General features: G+C 40.3%; 2 protein-coding genes across 3 annotated transcripts; one reads left to right on the top strand and one right to left on the bottom strand.

Moving 5' to 3' along the window:
- The first annotated feature begins 1,317 nt into the window (after window positions 1-1,317).
- LOC146549621 (uncharacterized) lies at window positions 1,318-11,694 on the top strand. Its single transcript, XM_085261657.1, has 2 exons — window positions 1,318-1,482; window positions 6,253-11,694. Exons 1-2 carry the CDS (start codon window positions 1,464-1,466, stop codon window positions 7,209-7,211), a joined length of 978 nt encoding a protein of 325 aa, XP_085117783.1. The 5' UTR covers window positions 1,318-1,463; the 3' UTR covers window positions 7,212-11,694.
- On the bottom strand, window positions 10,698-21,321 carry jtb (jumping translocation breakpoint). Of its 2 annotated transcripts, none has more exons than XM_085261660.1 (6): window positions 21,088-21,321; window positions 20,481-20,735; window positions 20,349-20,401; window positions 18,316-18,398; window positions 13,624-13,703; window positions 10,698-12,154 (listed from the first exon to the last, which is right to left on the bottom strand). In XM_085261660.1, exons 2-6 carry the CDS (start codon window positions 20,567-20,569, stop codon window positions 11,998-12,000), a joined length of 462 nt encoding a protein of 153 aa, XP_085117786.1. In that variant the 5' UTR covers window positions 20,570-20,735; window positions 21,088-21,321; the 3' UTR covers window positions 10,698-11,997. The 2 variants fall into 2 exon arrangements, with proteins under 2 accessions (XP_085117786.1, XP_085117784.1); XM_085261658.1 differs by having other exon boundaries at window positions 18,316-18,401; window positions 21,088-21,318.
- Between the last annotated feature and the right edge of the window lie 527 nt (window positions 21,322-21,848).

Raw genomic sequence — 21,848 nt, 5'->3', positions numbered from 1 at the left:
CCACTCGAGCACGGCAGCTGGCTATCGCCGTGACAGAAACCCACGATATGCGGATGACGCTCCAGAAGGAAGTCGGAGCTGCTGGCTGGAGAGGCCGAGTCATAACAGATCCTCGCTTGGCACTGAGCAGTGACACAGTGCCAGGGAGAGACTTTTCGTGGCTGTTTTGATATTGCTCTCTCTCTCTTAACTGATCAAATCTCGCTGTGGTAGCAGCTTTAAACTCTGTATGACCCAGGATGATAGAGGGTGTCCAGTCTGGATCGCATTCCAGCATTTTGTATTCTGGTTTTCCTACAAAACACAACAAATATTAGCCCGCAAAGCCACAGTGAACAAAGCAGCATAGCGCAACAAATTTAATTCAAATCAATATAAGACTTATTTGTGACCTACATCAACAATGATGTTATGATTAATTACGTAATAACTATAACAGAAGACTTACCTTTGTGGAAATGCTTGGAGCAGACTAACATGTGAGCTGGAGTGCTCTGGAACGTTATATTTGGTCTTTGAATGGCTGCAATCCAGGCCATCCGTCGGCTCTTTGTTACTTCGGAAACATGGCTTGAACAATTTCTCTTCCACGACGGAATTCGATAAAGACTGATCTCTTTACCCGTTGGCTTCCCATGGCTGTCATGCGACTGGCTATTGCAGTTAATAATACTACAGCTTCTTGCCATTCTTTGTGTTTCTTTTTATCGCTGTGTGACTGTTTTCATGTGAAAGCCTGCGTGCGCTAGTACCGCTTGCCACTCGTACCTACAATCCTTTGCGGTTTTACCCCGGAAATGACGTCACATTTTCAATCTCTATACACAAGAGGCTAATTAGGGGTGGAGACAGCACGGACAAATCAAGAGTAACAAGTAAGGGAACGCAAAACTTAATATAACATACAAGGTAACAAACATAGAAACCAGGACTAAGATACACAAAGTTGACATAGACAGAAGACAAAATATAGAGAGAGACATGACAGTCTGTGAGGAAACAGAGGAGTTAAAGAAACACAGAAACCAAAGTAGAGGAATAGAATGGAAATATAAAATAAACCGAACAAAAGCAAGCAAGGAACAAAAGATATTTTATGCAACCAAGAAAAAAAAACATCAAACATGTGAGTATGAAAATATCTGGATATAATAACCCTTTACTTTCATAAGTAAAAAGTATTAGCATTGTACTTGGTATCAGTGATACTGCATTTGACCAATTTTTGCAGTATGATGTACCAGTTGTTGTAATCACGCCGGAAACATACTTTTATTTCGCGTCATTGTAGCTTTATTTTTAAAAGTGTCCCGGAAGTAGTAACTGACACTTCAGAGGACTTGACCCACCCTCCGTTAGCAGATTGAACCGCAGAGCCAGAAAGTCCTCCAGAGTTCGGTTCTGTGGACAGAATAGAGGGGGGCTGACATAGTTAACCGCCGGATGTGGAATTAAAAGCGGAAATGGAGGCGAGAAGAGGAGGTTAGTTTAATTCCTGTTGCTAGAAACGGAGCTGCTAAGCTAACGTTAGCATCGTGCTAATTTCAGCTTTTCCTTTCTCTTATTTTACGTCACTTCCTCTTGGCTCCTACTTGCGTACATAGCGTACTAGGAGGAGAGCGGAGGACTGTATTAAGTTAGATCTTAACTGAAACAGTTCCTGACGCTGTTCTGACAGCATCGGTCCTGGTGCCAGCAGTTATCAGTTTCTGTGCTTTCTGCATTTCACTGGGCGTTTCTCAAGTACACAAGTACATACTCGCATTCTTGTTAATCCGGAGCCGTTTCTCAATATGCGTACTTTTGTGTGGTGGGGGTTCTCTGTCTTAATTAGCAGTTCAAACATTTCAGAATTAAACGAGCAGAAGACAGTGTTACAGAGTGTTTCGTGTAATAACAATTATAACAAGTCTAAGAAGATACCAAACAAGGAATAGAATAGAATTAAACTTTATTGTCATTGCACATGCACAGGTACAGGGCAACGAAATGCAGTTTGCAGCCATTCAGAAGTGCTTTAGCCATGATATAGATATATTACAATATATATTAGCAATAATAGAGATATGTAAGTATATTACAGAAATGGGTCTATTACGGTATGTTATATGTACACAGTATGAAGTATGTTGTGAATATGCTACAAGTATGTACAGGCTGTAGTGAGTACAAGCTATGTACAGGCTATGAACAGGATATAAATATGAAAAAAAAACTATACAGAATATGAAATAAAGAACTTTACAGAAATCTGAGATATACAGCTATACAGAAATGGGAACTACGCAAATTGTAAACAGTTATAGAATTAAAAATGATCGTATGATTATTTACACAGAACTATACAGTAGTGCAGTTAAGAGGCTATATATAGTGCTAGTGGTTGTGAGTGGTGGTTCAGTCCATGTTATTATTGTGTGTTTGAGGGTACAGTTGGTGTGTGTGTGTGTGTGTGTGTGTGGGTGGGTGGGTGTGTGTGTGTGTGTGTGTGTGTGTGTGTGTGTGTGTGTGTGTGTGTGTGTGTGTGTGTGTGTATGTCCAGTCCATGTGTTAATGTGGGTCAGATGTCAGGAGGCAGAGTTCATGAGTCTGACAGCTGTGGAGAAGAAGCTGTTCCGGTACCTGGTGGTCTTAGTCCGGAGGCTCCTGTAGCGCCTCCCAGAGGGCAGGAGGGTGAAGAGTCCATGTGATGGGTGACTGGGGTCTTTGATGATTTTCCCAGCCCTTTTCAGACACCGCTTCCTGTAGATGTCCTTTATGGCAGGAAGTGGTGCTCCGGCGATGCGCTGGGCAGTTTTCACAACCCTCTGCAACGCCTTCCGGTCCGAGGCAGAGCAGTTCCCGTACCAGACTGTTATACAGTTGGTCAGGATGCTCTCGATGGTGCAGCGATAGAAGTTCACCAGGATGTCTGAGGACAGGTGGTTCTTCCTCAGAGTCCTCAAGAAGAAGAGGCACTGGTGAGCCTTCTTGACCAGCTTGGAGCAGTTGGTCATCCAGATAAGATCCTCGGAGATGTGGACTCCCAGGAACTTGAAGCTGTTCACACGCTCCCCAGCCGTCCCCTTAATGTAGATGGGTGGATGTGGGTCAGCATTCCTCCTGTAGTCCACGATGAGCTCCACGAGGAGCATAAGTTTATAGTTTTAATTGCTTTTATATTATGAGAATGCTGTACATTTTTAAAATATTGTCTGGTTTCATTTATAAATCATTGAAAAAACAGTTTTGCATTAGAAAAAGTGGATTTATGTATACGAAATTTAGCCAGTAAGATTAGTAAATTAATCAAATAAAATTTGTTTGTCCTATTTGCAGGGTAATCCAAAAAAAAAGCCAAACAATATTTTTCCATAACAGAGAAGTCAGAATAGAAAGAAAAGCACAACAAAAGTACAAAAATCTTTGGAGTAAACTCAAATGGGGGGGGCTCAGTTGGGCAATGGAATATGTGGTGGGGAGTGATCTGCGGTGCTGCTGCAGGGAAGCCAGATGCACCTGCATGGCAGCTGCAATCATGTCTCACCAGCTTAAAGTCTGTATTGGGCCGTGTGTGTGTGTGTGTGTGTGTGTGTGTGTGTGTGTGGCTGCAAGCTGCAAAGCTGCAGCCGTTTGTTTGTGAAACAGCAAGCATAAGAATAAAGAGGCTGAAAAGCATGAGAATGTGGACAGGCACCACCACCACCCCGGTCTGCCAATCCACAGGTACCACCCCCTCAGGGCGGACCTCATCCACCCCAGAGGCTCTGCCGCCAAGGAGTTGTTGAACTGCCTCAAGCCATTTCCGCACTAATAGGTTTTCGTTTGAAAATGCATCTTTTTCTCTCTGTTTTGGCTTTCCGTCAACAATGAGATGGCGTTTTTGGTCAAGGAAAGCTGAGGTTTTTGAAAATGCTCTCCAAAGTGGATAAATTTGAAAATGCTGTTTTCGCGTCACAGTGTGGACTGCAAAAACGGAGTCTTTCGAATATGATGATATATTTTTGTCATATGATGCAGTCATGTGACCAATTCAACTAAGATGACGGACGGCATTTTACAGCAGTTGTTTTGTTTGCTCTCAATTTGGACAGCCCTATTAGATTAATATCAATTTGTACATGCTCCAGAAAGCTCTGGATAAAGTATTTGTCCTCGACATCTTACCGGAAAGTAAATAAACAGCAGACGGAAATGATGCAGGTCAAATTGTCTTACATTTCACGCATGCGCAGTACAGGAATGTAGCATTTTCAATATGGATTAAAACAATTGAAACGTTTTCAAATTTATCCGGATTAGTGTAGTTATTAGGTTAGCTAGAGAGTTGGGATGCTGTGTAATACATGAATAAACCTAAAATACAATGGTTTGGACATTCTTTTGCATGTTTCCCTACTGTAGCGGTTTCCTCAAGCATACAGGACTCTTAGAAGGTACAAGATGACAACTTTGGAATCATATTTGTTTGTCAAAGCTGAACCCAGGGCAAACTACGCTAAATTAGCGTTTTTAGCTAACAGCTACAATAAGCATAAAAGTTGCTGTACGGCTATCATTTGTTAACATGTTCTTATACATTTATTATCAACCTGAGAGTTTATCTGCAGGTCAATCAACATGACTTCTGAGGTCTTAATCCAGCTCAAGATGCTGTAGATTCCCGTCAGTAACAAGCTGGTAAAATGGAGTTCTATTAACCGGAACCAGATTAAGTCCCAAAAAACTGAATTTTGGAACTGAAATTGAATTGTAGAACTGAAACATAATTAGGGATGGGTATCGTTTAGGTTTTATCCGATACCGGTGCCAAATCGGTACTTTTGAAACGGTGCCGGTGCTCAAACCGGTGCTTAAAGAATGGAGAACACAAAATTGGTCCAAAAACCTCTCATGTTCAGCTGTTTTTTGTAAAAATATAACAATGTTAGCCTTTTCTGCAGCTATGGGGCATATATGGTATCACTCTTGGCTGGAAGTAGTGCTTAATCAATGGAAAAAACACAAACTTTGTCCTAAACCTCTCATGTTTAACTGTTTTCCACTTTTTCTTTGGTCATTTTAGCCTTTTTAGCCAGGGTGAAGGGAGTATCTGCCATCAAACAAGAGGACAGCCGCATGTAGCTATGATGATGTTTGCTAGTTCACCTTACATGCATTAATGTAATAACGTGGTTAGCCTACTCAACGTAAATTAGCTACTCACGCAGAGAAGAACGGCTGCTGCCACCATCATCCATCATCATTTCTGCTACACTGGCAGGGCTAGGGGCCAGGACTCTCCTCTTCGTGTTTTTGGGGGATGTTGCATAACAGGCAACCCACCCGCAGTAGATGTGCTCGGTGTGAGGTCTCGCAGCAAGCTATCAAATACAGCGCATTTCTGGGCTTTTAAAAAAAAACGCTATGCGTCGCCAGGTGTTTCATCGGATTTGAGGTATTACCTCCTTTGACAGTATCACAGTATCAGCTTAAAGCACTTGTTGCAGGCTGCTGAGTTTGCATCTTTTGCTGTGAAGTACAGCCAGACTTCTGACCGCTTCGCCTTGGACATTTTTAATCTGTAGCTCTGCTCTAACAGAACGTACGTACCTGGCCCCGCCTACTATCCTCGGAAACGTAAAATGATTGGCTAGAATCTAAAGTGTATCACAGCTCAGGAAAAAAAAGCACCGAAATAAAGCACCGAAATGTGCGCTGCTTTTCGGTCTGGTTACTACCGTTTATGTCAGAACCGGTGCCATCCCTAAACATAATAGTGAGAAGTGAAACTGAAATTATTCGAGAGCTACTTTTTAAAGGATAAAATACAGTTTCAAAGAAAATTAATTCATTTTCAAAATATAAAATACAATTTCAATTTAATGACAATCTTTTTTTCAGTTTGTGGTGTAGCTGCAACATGATCAGCGTTATTGCTGTGTTTGACAGTAAACTCTAGTTTTAGCTTAGGCTATGTGTTGGTCTTCTGCTGCTCACCTGGTGTGGATGTTATCCTGTTGGTACAGTTTTGTGTAACCGTCTGCTTCTCTTGACCAAACCAGATGATTGTTGTTCTTCTTTAACTCCTTTGACATATTAGCCTTGTGTAATGTATGCTTATGAAATCTCATGATGTGAAACCTTTACAAGTCAATTTCATATGCTGTTAATATGTAAAGCAATCATCTCTTTATTTCTAACTAAAGAGTCAAACTCCAATAAACTGTCAATGTATAAAAATACTTGTAGTTTAAAGATAACGCAAGCTCAATATCAATATCTGTGTTTCAGGTTTACCTCCAGGCATCCGAAAAGTGATTGTTGGTGAAGAAGAGAGGCAAGAGTGGAGCTCCAGTCTGGACCAGGAGGACCCAAGCATTAAAGAGGAGCAGGAGGAAGTCAATATCACCCAGTTCACCTTTAGTGCTCTCCCTGTTAAGAGTGAAGAGGATGAAGAAAAACCTGGATCTTTACAGCCTCATCACAGCCAGACTGAAGACATTAAAGATTCTGTCGGATGGCCAGATCCTGATCCATATCTGCAGCCTGATGAGAAGACGTCAGACACAGATGTCAGTGATGCCGACTATGAGCAGCCCTGTGAACCTGCACTGCCTCAGATGCAATGTGACAATGATGAGAAACCATTCAACTGCTTTGTGTGTGGGAGAAAATTTGGTCATCGCAGAAATCTTAACAGGCACCTGAGAACCCACACTGGAGAGAAACCCTTCATCTGCTCTCAGTGTGGGAAAAGATTTGTTGACAGTGGAAATCTGCACAGACACGTGGGGATTCACACAGAGAAGAAACCGTTTAGCTGTTCTGAGTGTGGCCGAGGTTTTAAAGACAAGTCTACTCTAATGAACCACTTGAGGACTCACACGGGCGAGAAACCATTCAGTTGCCCGTTTTGTAGTAAAACCTTCACACACAGTGGCAGTTTGAAACAGCACCTGAGCATTCACACAGGAGAGAAACCCTACAGCTGCCCAGAGTGCAATAAAACATTCAGTCGTAAAACAAACTTGAAGACTCACATGAAGATCCACACTGGTGAGAAAAGTTTCAGCTGTGGCTTCTGTCACAAAACGTTTACTCGGAAGCATCACATGCAAGACCATCAGCGTGTCTGTCGTTCTGCAAACCGTAGACCATCCAGAAACCAAATTCTGATGCCTCGCCCTCTAAGCACTGGACTGGTAGTGCTTGTGTACCCAGCATCTCTTTCTAAAAGTACCACTGAGTGATGGAAACCATTGTGGCATCAAATGAGAGAGAGAATAAAGCCAAACCTCCGTAGGTGGCCAGAATATGGCTTTTAGTGAAAGAGAAGATATTTGATCTTTTAAGTTGTTTTAGACTTCAAAGATCAAATGTCTTGAAAGTAGAGTTCCCGTAGTTTGTGGTGAAACGTGATCCATCTTTAGTAGTTTTGTTAGAGCTGTGTTTTGTGTGGTATGGAGGACCACAAGAGCCACGCGCATCGAAATAAATGATTCTGTGTTTAAATAATGAATTGTAGAACAAAATCTGCATTTGTAAATTCATTTTTGAATTCCAATTTAATAAACTGATTTTTAAAATGCTTTTTAAGTCTTCATTTCAAAAACATTTTCGAATTGCACTTTAATCAACTGCATTTCAAAATCCATTTCCCTTTCCTGTTTCCCGGCTCTTTAGGCTCCGAACCGGCTCTTCAGGTTGTTTTGTTGCTTTAATTAATTTATTATTAACAATAATATAAAATTATGCACAAAAGGAATTACTATTGTAAAAAAAAGAAAGTGGTTTTATTTATATATGTTTATATATAAATATATACAGTGGCCCCTAGAGACAAAACGCGTACAAACTCCAAAACACATTTCTAGCATGAACTGAGCTTCCAAAACAGAGCTACCTAGATCACTTAAAGTACACAATTGAAAGCATGTGTGTATTGTTTGTGTATTTATACACAAGCATTCATATATAGTCAAATAATAAAAAATAAAAAAAAGGTTCATTTACCTGTTATTACCACACACCAAATCCGGTCGTTGGTACTTGCTGGCTTGTGTAGCCACTAGGTAACAAAAGCTCAACACTGCGCCCAGCATCCTGGAGCACTTCTGTTGTGTTTTGTACGTGTTTTGAGTTTTTATGTGCTTCTGAGTTTTTAAGTGTTTTGGAGTTTGTACGTGCTTCGGAGTTTGTACGTGTTTTTACGTGTTTTGGATTTTTTGCGTGTTTTTGGAGTTTTTACGCGTTTTGGAGTTTGTACGTGCTTCAGAGTTTGTACGTGATTTGAAGTTTGTATGTGCTTTGTCTGTAGGGGCCACTGTAAATATGCTTTTATTTATTCACTCCACATAAAATGTAATAAATAAATCATATAATACAAAAACCAACTATTCACATTTCAACTTTTAACTATTTAAATTTTCAGCTTTTTCCTTTTACAAATTTAAAGTGAAACAACACAAAACACTGCAAACCACAACACAGTTAAATATAAATTATAATATGAAAACAAAAAGATGCATATTCTCTGTCATATGGGCCTGCATGAATAAACTTTCTGAATCCTTTATCATCTTCAACTGAAAATAGTTGTGGATGATTACTATACCTTTATAATGTGACGTTGTTGTCCCTGGCACTCTTTCTCTCTCCCTCCCACTCTGTTCCTGTGCTATTGCGATTGTAACTACCGCCCCTCCCCCTTCTGCCCAGCGCAAGCACAAGGCTCACGTGCGGAGTGAAGCGGAAAAAAAGTGAGAGAGAGAGGGTGAGAGAAAGGGGGGAAAAAAACCAAAAAAAAAAAACCCCCCACGGCTCCCAATAAGGAGCCGGCTCGTGTGGTTCACTTCAAAGAGTCGGCTCTAAGAGCTGTTTGATTCGCGACCAACACATCACTATATTCTAACCCCTGAGGTTTGAAGAAGGAAGAGGAGAAGAGCGCAGAGAATCGCCCATCCTGGAAGATTAGTTGTTTAACTGTAAAGAATGTCAAAAGCCCCTCAGACAGAGGTTCTAGTCTGAGCACAAAGGTTAAAGCAGGAAACAACCAGAATAGGTGATCTAAGAATTAGCCTTAGTAATAGTCTGTTATTTTTATGTTATGACAATTGCCCAAACACAGCAGTCATCTCATATATGGTTAAAGGGGGACAGAGGGCCTAAGAGGGAAAAGAAGCATAGAGAACTGACACCTGGTGGGCAAAAAGGGTCTGTGTGTAATGTCTGGAGAGATGAAAATGGTAAATGGCCTGTATTTGTATAGTGCTTTACTTAGTCCCTAAGGACCCCAAAGCGCTTTACAGTACATTCAGTCATCCACACATTCACACACTGGTGATGGCAAGCTACATTGTAGCCACAGCCACCCTGGGGCGCACTGACAGAGGCGAGGCTGCCAGACACTGGCGCCACCGGGCCCTCTGAACACCACCAGTAGGCAACGGAAGTTGAAGTTGCTAATCCAAAGGTTAATCCCTAAGCCAACAGGAAAGGCAAATGGATTTTGAAATGAGTGGAATTGGTAATTTAAAAAGAATTTTGAAAATCTGTTTATTAAATTGGAATTCAAAAATGAATTACAAATGCAGAATGTATTCTACAATTCATTCTTTAAAGACAGAATTCTTTATTTCTATGCCAAACTCATAAAGATTAAATTTGCATAACGACCAAAACTAGCACCACTGGTTAAACGTGGGCCAATTGAGTGTCATCAGGACGCTACAACACAGAGAACACCATCCCCACAGAGAAAGCTAGGAAAGCAGAAGAACTTCATATCAAGAAGCCCTGAGTAAATGTGGTTATCCTAGCTGGACATTTGTCAAAGATGGGAAGGCGCCTAAAGAATGCTCCAGGAGGGAAGGCCTAAGGGTACATCTTTCACTATTTTACAATGCTTTGATTGCAACCATTTCCCAACTCTCTGTGTATGGTACTTGCAGCCATTTATTTATAATCAAGAAAATTTGCATATTAATGATCATTAAACTGACCCCATGGCCCATTGTTAATCAGTGGTGCTAGTTTTGCTCATTATGTGATATTTCAATGTGATATTTATAAGGCTGGGGAAACCAGCAGTCAGCTAAGACTGAAGTCACTTGGACGAGTGACAAAACGTTTCTCCCACTTAAAACGCTACCTCAAGATGAGCAGAATGAACTTTTGGGATTGTTTTAATTATATTTGTGAAGGATACTTGATGCAGATGTAGATTGCTGAGCCAAATCCCTACGACAGCAAAGAGAAGAATTCTAGCCACAGCAAGGTCCCACTGGATGCATAAACCCGTGATTGCGGACAATAATAATAAAAAACCAGAAAAGATCACAGCCGGCTCTAGCATCCTTAAATAGTCCAAAGATATCCAGTTAGAGGGTGAACTGGTAATTCTAAATTGCCCATAGGTGTGAATGGGTCTTGTTGTTAGCCATGGCACAGAATGGTGATCTGTCCAGGGATACACTGCCCTATGGCTGGGAAAGGTTTCAGCCTCTTGTGACCATTAATTAAATAAGTGGAAGTGGATGGATGGATAGTTTTTCCTATTATTATTTGGAGAAAAAGAAATCTGAAAATGTTTAAAAAACAAACTGTCAGCTGTATGTGTATTGAGGATGAGGAGGCTATGACCTTTCTCACATTAACATGTGTCTACTTCTGTTACTGAACACAAAGCCACTCCTCTTTACAAACTCCCAAACAAATATAGACAAAAACAGAACAAAAACGGAAAATGTTTTATTTAGATTAGCAAATTTCATATTTCCACTTTAAATATCTATTGATCAACTATCAACTCCACATTCGTGTCAAAGGCCCTGCCCATCCAGCTACACAGGATGTGAAGCTTCAAAGAAAGGACCAGAACTCTGCTGCATTAAATTAAGTACTGAATAACTTTATTTAGGGATGTGAATCGAGAACCAGTTCTCAAAGGATGAGAGCGTGATGGTAAAGTGGAGACCACTTCAGGACAGAAACAACTGCATTATACTGTTAACAAAACTCCGGCAGCATGCTAACACTAAGCTAACAAGAACCCCGAGTGATGTTAAAGCTGAGTAAATGCTGACCCCAGCCCACACAACTTGCAGCCTCCGTTTTTACTGGTTCATGTTTCTAAAGTAGAATCACTTTAAGGTCTCTTTGTGAAAACCTTTAAGGTTTTCATCTTTGCTTTGTGCTGTCCACATTAGGATAGGGATTTGTGTTAGTGTGTCGGGCTGTAGCCTCAGGTTTGTATTGCTAATTATGATACAGTGTGTTGCAGATTATTTTACAGACTAACATGACAGTAACGTAACGAGTAGTATAACAAATGTCTTTCTCCTGGGTGTAATTAAGTAACGTACTGCATTACTTTTAAAATAAAAGGGTTCTGTGTAATATGAGCAAGAATGACTGAGTATTGACCCTAACACTGATCAAAACAATGAGAGGAAACACCTGCAACATGCACACACATTTGACATCTGAGCATGTAATAATTTTGGGTGACTGCAGTGTCTTTGATATGCTGCTTAGAGATGGTGGTGACTCACAAAGTGGAGCCAAAGAGAATGGATAAAGGAATCGATAAGGAAACGAATTTATAAGTGATATTAATAATGGAATCAGAATTGCAAAATTCTTATCAATTCTCATCCCCTAACTTTATTGATCCAAACGTTTTAGCAAAGAACCAAACAACCAGAAAAAAGGAAGAAAAAAAAAAAGAAGAAAGTGAGAGCTGCTGGTTACCATGGCATTGAAAACAGGAAGCAGAAACAATAGCCGCAATCCATCTTCTCCAATCTCATTAATTCTAATGATGTCGCGGACATGACTCCACCCCTTGACTTGACTGGTTCCTGTTTATCATATTTCTTAGGGCAGGGCATGTCAGCCATCCTTGTTTCTGTGCCAAGACTTTCTGTTTCCTATATTTGTTTCAAATTTAGAGTTAAGTGTGAAAACAGTCTCTGCAGGTCCATTTGCCCTCTACTGTTAAGACACCACTACAGTCATAGTTCTTGTCCAGGTATCCTAGATGGACTCAATCTGGCGACGGACCTTCTCAGAGGCAAGGCGGTCAAGTCGTCGCTGGCGGATGACAACGAGGACGGCGAAGAGGGTTGTCAGAGCCAACATGGCCGCCTCAAACTTCCAGAACAGATGTTCTTCCATGAGAACAGAGCGGCAGCTGAATAGGAGGAGGAAGAAAAATTAGTACCTTCATTGGAATAACGTCAGTTCCTGTAGTGACGATTAATCTATGGCTGAGGTGCATGCTCATCTATTAGCTGATGAGTCCATAAAGGGTTCAAAATATTCTGATGTGATGTGAAAGTTATTCATGAACCATGTGTAGCCTAGTCCATAAATGACTATAGCAATTAACTCTCTGGGGTCTAGGGTATAATTGGCCATTTTTGACTATTTTTGATTTGTCTTGTTTGGAATCATTCTTTTCAGCACAATTTCAAATGTCTGAATTTACAGTTATTTCATTTTGACATACTGTATTAGCACGATTGATCTAAATTAAGACAAAAAAGATCACATCAGAGTAGGAAAAAAAAAGTTATATTTTTCACTGTAAAAACCAAAGAAGAATGTTCAATGAATCATTTTCATAACTTGGAAATGCAAATAGTCGTAACAATAGAAATTGTAATTTTTTTTAAATTATGCACAGGTTTTGGAAAAAACAAAGTTATATGCAGCTATTTACCTAAAAATGCAGCCAAGGCCTCAGGCAGTTTTTATATAACCATTTAAAACTATTAACAGAACAATTAGGTGTTCTGCATCAAATAAGAAGGCACATAAATTAGTTGTACCAATCCAAAAAATATTTTCGGTCCAAATTAAGACAGAGGAGAACACCACATACCAAAACTCTGCAGGTCTGACAACAAGAGGTTTAATAAAAAAAAACAAAACAAAAAAAAACAAAACCATATGTGTGTGTGTGTATGTATGTATGTATGTATGTATGTATGTATGTATGTATGTATATATATATATATACATGCATACACACACACACAGACAAATTGCTGAAGTTGATGGTATTGTACAGTGATTCCAAAATGTCAATTTAAAAAAAATAAAAAAATAAAAAAGAGGTGTATCACTCATGTTGCTGTCTGCCTTTGGTGGCTTTTTTGCAGCAACTGTGACATTCAGCAGTCGTCTCATTGTTCTGACACACAAAACAAAACTATCGACTACACTACACACTAACTACACAAGACAACATGCCGTGGAAGAGTTCGGGTCTTAGGAGGTTAAATTTAGGTTTTGTTTAAAGGTATGCCTGCACATGCCAGTGTTATTTTTTTCACCTCTAAAAAGTAAAAAAGCTCTTCTTATTATTAAAACATCTTATTATTCTTGTATTAAAAGTATATGTTTTATCCTCTCTGAATTATATCCGCACTCACTGCTTTGTTTTCCTCCCACTATTTGGTCGGAGGGGCTAAAATGGCTCTTTTGATGTTGAAGGTTGGCGACCTTTATTGTTTGCTTGCTGTCATCCATTAGAGTATTTCCTTTAATTTAGAATGATCAGCTGCTCAGATTTTAGTCCTCCCACCTGTTGCTTGCATTCATCATGATTTTGAATGATACATGTCGCCTGTCTGGTTAATCAGGACCCAGACTCACCTTTTGTACTCCTCTCTGCTGGACTGGCTGCAGTTCACTCGCTCTACATAGCCTGTCAGTCTGCAGGCCAACTGTGACTTCTGAAAAACACACACACGGCCAATTAGATGATGCTTCAGAAAACAGAGAAGATTGATCTGTGCTTATGTATTTAAAGTTACATTTTAAATATGATGGAAAAAACTCATGTGGAGGTGTCTAATTTTTACTTTGATTCACCCAAAAGCCCATTTTTCATTAGTACCCATTCGGATGGAGTCACCAAAACACAACTCTGATTGGCTGGTTTTCCATTGCAATCGAGTAGAACCCAATATGTGTTTTCAACATCGTTTGTGGCAACATTAGGGCTGCCACAAACGATGATTTTGATAGTCGACTAGTCACCGATTATTTTTGCAATTAGTCGAATCATGCAGATCATGCATCCATTGGACGTAAAACTACAGCTTATTGCACCAGCAGCATCTGCTCTTATATAACTATCATTAGCTTACAGCTTTAAGTGTTTAAGGTATGTGCTAACTAAAAATAAAGACAAGATGATAGTTTGTTAAATGTTAATGAAATTTGCAGATTGTTTTGGTGAAATTTAATAAACTTCTTGCTATCTAAAATATATCAGGACACCGGAGTATATTCTCGAGCATCTCACACTTCTGATAATCAGCTGTCTGCTTGACGTTTATTCAGCTGTGTAAAAACTATAACTTTAATCTCAGCCAAACTGATTTACTCAGGAACAAATAAAACACTAAAAAAAAGCCAAACAATAACATTTTTAAGTTATCTAAGTGACTTATATATCACAGGGCTCTAGACTAACTTTTTGTCATGGGCGTACCGGTACGCCTAACTTTTTAAAGTTAGGCGTACCGGCACAAAAGTTAGGCGCACACAAATTTTATAATAATTTATATAATATAATGTGTTTTTCTGGATACACTGTGCTTTTTCAGCATTCAAAGATTGATGACACCGTGTCCGAGCACTGGCTATGAATTTCAGAAGGATCAGGCCTTAACTTAACAGAAAAGTTAGCAATAGTTCTTTTCCTATTGCAGCTACATCCACTTCTGTCATGGCTAGGCGGCTCACTAGGGCTGGGTATCATCACTGATTTCTATAATCCATTCGATTCCGGTTTTCAAAGTCCCGATTCGATTCAACTTAGCCTCAGACAGTCAGAAATATTATAATTCTGATCATTTATCAGTACTGACTTCATCAGAATTGTGAACATCACAGCAGATGCCTTTGTGTGAAAGTAACTGAGAATAAAACACAGAAAAACATGAAGGAGATTTTCCTGGTCTGGCTTTTTATAGCAGATAACCTTAAAAATATTCTACAATGTTCTGCATATAAAGTTTAAATTTCTTCAGTATTGAACAACAGAAAAAATAGGCTTTCTTATCCGAGGTCATTTAAGGGAAAAAAAGAAAAAGAAAAGAAAAAGACAGCAGCCGACAGCGCTGTAAACAACGGTAGACTGGTGGGTAATAAGCGAATGAATAATACAGAAAACAGAGATTGGAGACGGAAAACTGTTCTTGAAGTACAGAGAGAGATAGAGAGAGCTAGCTGTGCATGGAGTGGGATTTTAATAGTCGTGGAAGCAAAACAGCAAAATTCATGACGACATCGATCAAATGTGAAGCGCAGTTTGCTGCTTCTTTTGCTGCTGGCTCGGTGAATTTTGGTTGGAGAGAGACAAAACCTGCAGCTCAGAATCAGCACAAAAAGACGTAAACACAGCGCGGACCGGACGCATCAGGATCGCTAAGCTCCGACAGCGTGTCCGTCTACGGGCCGTCGGGTGAGAAAGCCGAGAAAGACAAAGTTGATTCTGATGCGTCAGTCCTCTGTGTTTACGTCTTTGTGTGGAATCCGTGTACCTGCTCTCATTTGCTGTTTGGTTGTTGTTGAAATGGCTTTGTGAGCTTTAATCTGACGTTTCTGGCAAAACACAGTTATATTTAAAAGTCATTCAGGATTTAATGAATTGATATCGCTTTATTCAAGCTACTCACCTCCCACTTCCACCTGCACTTTCAACTGGACCACGGCCAATCAGAGAGGTCCCGCCCCTTACTATCTCTGATTGGTTTAGTCCACGATAGGGGCAAAATGTGTCTGTTGTTGACCACAGGGAAGGTTGCAGATTTTTTTTTTTTTTGCTACCCGAACAGTTGGTCGCACAGGTGCAACCAAATATTTTTTTAGTCGCACCACTGAAAAATTTGGTCGTATTTGCGACCAAATTGGTCGCACTCTAGAGCCCTGTATCATGTTTAACCTGAGTAGTGAAAGACAGCGGTGGGTTTGAAAACGATTTGCCGGGAGTCCGGTGTTCTCACGGCTCTAGTGAGCCTTGCCCCCGGCTAGCTATCGAGCTAGTGGGTAACAGACGTCTCCGAAAACGTCGGAGCGCTTTTGAAAATATCTGGTGTCTTGATAAACTGAGCAGATATTTGAGGTTTACACAGCTACATTCTCGTCTGAAAATATGTTAAACGTGTATTTTGTGACCCAGAAAGAATAATAAGAGTAATATCAAAACTAACTAGCTGCCGCCATTGTTGGAAACTGAGCTGGGCTGCGCTATGAATTCTGGGACAGAGCTTCTTCTTCGGGGTTTAACGGCAGCTGGCATCCTTGTACATGCAGTGCTGTCATCTTCTGTTTCAATCCGTTATTACACTCTTAAATCCTACTACTTCTGCGGCTTTTGTGATCTTACAAAGCTTCAAAAGACGCGTTGACTATTAAACGATTTTGATAGTCGACGTAATCGTGACTAGTCGACTAATAGTGGCAGCCCTACATAGCATTGCGTCCACGCTTCCCGTGATGTAATTAATATGTAACACGAACACTACAACAAAGGTAGACATCGAGGCCTGCTACTTGGTTTGTGGCTTTTCATCAGACTCAGGGGAGCACAGCGTTTTTTGTAGCCATTTCTCTCATTGCCAGGTTTCAAAAAGAGGTTGGTATGATTTTCTTGAATAAGGCTACATTCACACTGCAGGTCTTAATGCTTAATTCCGATTTTTTGATGAAATCCTCACACTCCTTCACACTACAAATAAAATGTGACAGCAAACGCGCTCTAGTGTGAACCCTCCAAGCGTCCCGCATGCGCAAAAAAAGACGTCACACACAATGCGCTCCGTTTAGACCCAGACCAAACAGCATTGTTTGACTGATGGCCCTGAATATAAAGACTTGTTCCAGACTTAACTTTATAACTTGAAGGAAAATTGGGAAACGTAATTTTGTTATTTACACATGGCCTAATAATTGTCCTTGTTGCTGTTTTAGAGAGGAGCGGTGCTTCAAAGGATAGTTCCAGATTTCTGTCAGATAGGGCTGCTCAATTAATCGAATTTTAATCTCGATTACGATCTGGGCTTTCAACGATCATTAAAAATGACTGAGCCGATTATTAGCCCCTCCCTCGTGCTTTACCCTCGCGCTGCTCCGTGTGGCAAATCGAGCGCACCTCTCTGCATTTCGAACATGTGTCACAACAATTAAGAGCAGCGGTCTCCAACCTTTTTTGCGCCACGGACCGGTTTATGCCCGACAATATTTTCACGGACCGGCCTTTAAGGTGTCGCGGATAAATACAACAAAATATAACTAGTACCGGTACCGAAAAAAAGAAAATTTATTCATAGCACACGTGAAAAGACCAAGGAAAACCGAGTAAACGATAAAAACGATAACAACATAACGCTGAAAATCGATAAAAACCCTGAAAACCATACATTTCACACCTGAGCCTCAACTCTCGCGGCCCGGTACCAAACGACTCATGCCCTGGAGGGACTTTCCGTGCCGGATACACGATGGACGGGTGGCAGAAATGGAGGGTCGTGTGCCTGGCGGGACTGTCGATCAAGGACGCTGAAGATATCTACCTATTCGGAACCATGATAACAGGGTTCTTGCTGATCGGAGCTGGCTTGGGCCTGGCTTATCGGAGAATTAGGAGCCCAGCATGAGTAGAGGTCTCTTTTTCCTCTTCTACTTTCCCCATTGTTGTGTACTTTTTCAGTGTTTTTCTGTAACGCTGCCGATCTCCGACCTGTATTCCCATGTGATGTCTGTGTTGTGTGTGCAAGTCGGGGGGGGGTCTATTCCACTGTGGGGCAACCTGCATGTGGCCAATAAAGCCTTGATTCATTCATTCATTCATTCATTCAAACAGCAGTCGCTTTCTAAAACATCAAATACAGTACACATACGAAAGTGACCCAGATCGGATTTGAAAATATCGGATTTGTGCTGTTCACAATGTCATACTATGATCGGATATGGGTCGCATAGAGTCAAAAAAGTCAGATTTGATGCGCTTTTGCCTGCAGTGTGAACGTAGCCTAAGACTCTCCTGACTCATGATGCCACTGAGCAGCCAATCAGGTAAGTACTAATGGAAAAAGGGCTTTAGGTAACTATTTAAAAAATAAATAAATAAAAATGTATTTTAAAATAAAATAAAATAAAATAAATAAATAAATAATTGAAAAAAACAAAAAAACCCACAAAAAAACAAAACAAAACAAAACACATGACCATCTGCCAGATAACTTCATCTGCCTGTCCGATGACTTGATCAGCTGATTTCTGAACAGTGGTGACCTGAGAGTTGACGCTGCCCTATGTGGGACTGAAATGACTCACAGTATTGAAGTCGCTGCAGCGCACGCACGCCTCCGTCACCACAAACTCCTCCAACAGCCAGCAGGGGGGGGCCTCAGGCTTAACTGCTGCCAGGACAACAACAATATGTTATTGGCTGCATATACTTTGTGTGTGTACCTGGAAGTGAAATTATTATTATTATTATTATTATTTTTGCTGTTGGATTAAAACTAGTGAACCTGTCACATGACATGACTTTGTTTCCACAGAATGAGTTCTTCAACAGTTCTTTAAAAAAAAGAAATCTTTAATTAAAGCCACACTTTATGCTGTTAACAAAGAAGGAAGAGGCAGGAGGAATCCATTTAGGGATACACATAGAACAAATGGGATTTCTGGTTAGCTCAGCGAGGTATACAGTCAAGCCCATAATTATTACTACCAGATTCTAGTGTGTAACTGTTCATATAGAGTGTTATAAAATTTATTGCTAATGCAATCATATGGCACATTGACTTCTGAGGAAATTTTAGAAGGCACTCGTCATCAGAAAGGTTGCCAACCCCTGGTCTAGTGCATAAAAAGACATAACACACAGCGCGGACCTGGCACATCAGAATCAGTGAGATGTCGGCTTTCTCACCCGACATCTCACTGATTCTGATGCATATGGTCCACGCTGTCTTTACGTCTTTGTGCGGAATCTTTTTTCCCTCAAACGGCTGGTCGCACTGTTGCAATGTAGGATTTTTTTTTTGTCACACGATTGAGAAATTGTGTGTGACCAAATTGGTCGCAGTCTAGAGCCCCGGATTAGGTTGCCTGGTACATGGCCTGAAAAAGAGCTCTAAAGCATTAGGTCCATGTTTTACAGCGGGGATGGGGTTCTAAGGGTTGAAGGCTTCTGATCTTTTTAAAAACAAACAAACAAATAAACAAACCAAATTAAGGAAACATCATTGTGGCCAAACAATCCAATTTTTGTTTCATCTAACACAGAAGACCAGAAGTCTTCTTCTTTGTCCAGATGAGCATTTAGCCATGTAGGCTTTTGTATGCCTCTCTGGAGAAGTGGCATTATCCTTGGTCTCTCTAGAAGTTGATTCTGTTCATTTGGATGTAGCATTTTCAGTGGGAGAAACGTTTCGTCACTCATCCAAGTGACTTCTTCAGTCTCAGCTGACTGCAGGTTTCCCCAATCTTATAAACAGTACATTTGCATAATGACTGAAGCCAGCCCACTGAATGACCAATGGGCTGGGAGGTCAGTTCCTTCATCATAATTATGCAAATTCTCATGACCATTGATCAACAACCACCAGCAGAGCACAGATTCACCAGGATGATCTTGGTAATGAGCCTTGGATTCTTTTTCACCTCTCTCACTATCCTCCTGGCCAGCACAGGTGTCACTTGGCTTCCGACCATATCCTCTGTGATTTTCCACAGTGCAGAACATCTTGTATTTTTTAATAATAATTTATACTGTAGCCACTGGAACTTGAAAACATTTATATATGGCCTTGTAGCCCTTTCCTGCCTTGTGAGCAGCCACAATGCACAGCCCCTGGTCCTTACTGAGCTCCTTTGTCTTAGCAATGACTATCCACAAGCCAACTGCAGAGAGCTGCTGTTTTTTACCTGTTGAGTTGATTAAAACATCTATTCCCAATTAATCAGGGTAATTATGATGCTTTATAAGTGCTTGGACTATTTGGAATAGTATAGAACTTTGGATTTTCCCAGAGACTGTGACAGTTGTGAAGGGTATGAATAATTTTAGACGCAACACTTTTTGTAAATAAAAGCTGAGAAATATTTTTTTTCTACAATGATGCCACTTGTATGTCGTCTTATTATATTTTAATATTTTAGGAGAAGCCTGTGTCATTTCTGGTAAAAGAAAAAAAAACACATGCTGGTTGAATAACAGTAACTTTAAGTCAGAATTTGCCCGGGGAATGAATAATTATGGACTTGACTTTAATACAGAAAGAACAATAACTGCATTTTTTTAAAGCAAGCTAACAAAACATAGCTCTAAAAACAGATGACAAGAGTTTGAGACATACCTGTAACTGTTCCTATAGATTTCTCCTCATTCAGCAGAGCTGATCCGAACACCCTGAACACATGAACATTTTTGAAAGTCATATGACTTTACCACAGTGCTGCCTGCAGGTTTGGTTGACCTCTGAACTTACCTGAGTGACACAAGACCCCAGAACAGGGCATGCAGTACAAGGACGCGTGGGCGGCAGCAGGCGACAGGGATCCGACAGTCACCCTCCATCAGTCTGCTGCCCCAGCACCACAACGCCGTCGCCACGCTGTCCGCTTCCTGACCGGTTATTGAAAAATTATGATTCGTGGCCGAGTGCTATCAGTCCAAGCTGTAGTCAGTCTTTTACCATGATGCTCACATTGATCAAAGCCTTAAGGCTCCACGCTATTGAGAGCTGAAAAATCAAACATATGTCACTTTGCTAATCGATAATCAGAGTGCAGATGATCACAGTTCAGTGTATTTAATATAAGAGTACACAGCCTAATTACTATTTGATTGGATGATAAAATTAATCATCCAATAAAACAGCAACAAACCTAATCAATAAATGAGTAATGAGCAGATTCATTAACACAGACACAGCAATATTTCACTCAGCTGATCATTAATAACCCATCAATAACTTAAAAAAGAGCTAATATCACACACTTTAAGCGGCTTACAACGTGATTTTCTTTGTATTGAGCAGTCTGCTAATGCTAACAAGTTGCTAACACGTTAGCAATACCGTTAGCTCTACTCACCGCGATCTCTTAAAAAACACACCCGCCATATTGGACTCAACGCAGGGAAGCAGAGAAGAGGAGCCTAAACATCAGAACCGCCGATGATTCGACACTGCTGTTAAATAAAGCGCAGAGTTAGCGGCGAGCAGCTGAAGTCCATCGATTGTTGTTACCGGATTCACACAGACAGGTTAACCACGACACTCACAGGCAGCACTTCCGCCACAGAGTTCACTACCCGCAAGGATAAAATGCTCCCAGGAAAAGCGTCTGTTATATTCATGTAAATACAATAATATATATGCATGCATGTGCCCCGGGAGAAACGCACTAAACATTTTTCGCTAGGTTTTTTAAATAAAGTTTACGGACTGTAAAGATTATTTTAACACTTTTTGTCTTTATTTACGTCCTATTGTCTCTTAAACCTTTTATGTAAGTTAGGAACCGTTATTTTGAAGGGCAGAGTGCAGGCGCAGCCTCATCCTGTTTTGCTAGAAATTACACGTAGATTTAAACGTCATCATTCTCTACCCATCCTTTTTTTTTTTTTTTAAATATTAAACTTTATTAAGAAACAGTATACAGAACATGTATACTATACAATCAGAACAAAATTAACATATGCCAGGGGGTGTAATACAAAGAATTACAAACATTCAAATAATTTGTAATTACTACAAATAGTAATAGTTTTCATAGCCTTTTTGTTAAGTGATCCACTAATCAATTTTATGTAACATAAAACATCATTATAGTAATCTTTAAAATTAGGTTTT

Source organism: Mchenga conophoros, linkage group LG22 (assembly GCF_057382185.1).
Source record: "Mchenga conophoros isolate Kocher_MC1m ecotype Shallow Benthic linkage group LG22, M_conophoros_male_GT1.1, whole genome shotgun sequence".
Lineage (NCBI taxonomy): Eukaryota > Metazoa > Chordata > Actinopteri > Cichliformes > Cichlidae > Mchenga > Mchenga conophoros.
This window is presented reverse-complemented; position numbering and strand designations above follow the sequence as displayed.

Bases quoted from the DNA above. Each gene is read 5' to 3' on its own strand.
- jtb (XM_085261658.1), bottom strand. From the start codon at position 20,569: ATGGAGGGTGACTGTCGGATCCCTGTCGCCTGCTGCCGCCCACGCGTC. The intron at 18,402-20,348 runs GTATGTCTCAAA...TTGTCCTGGCAG, and splicing joins ATCTATAGGAACAGTTACAG to CAGTTAAGCCTGAGGCCCCC. The intron at 13,704-18,315 runs GTGAGTCATTTC...TGTGTTTTTCAG, and splicing joins GCTGCAGCGACTTCAATACT to AAGTCACAGTTGGCCTGCAG.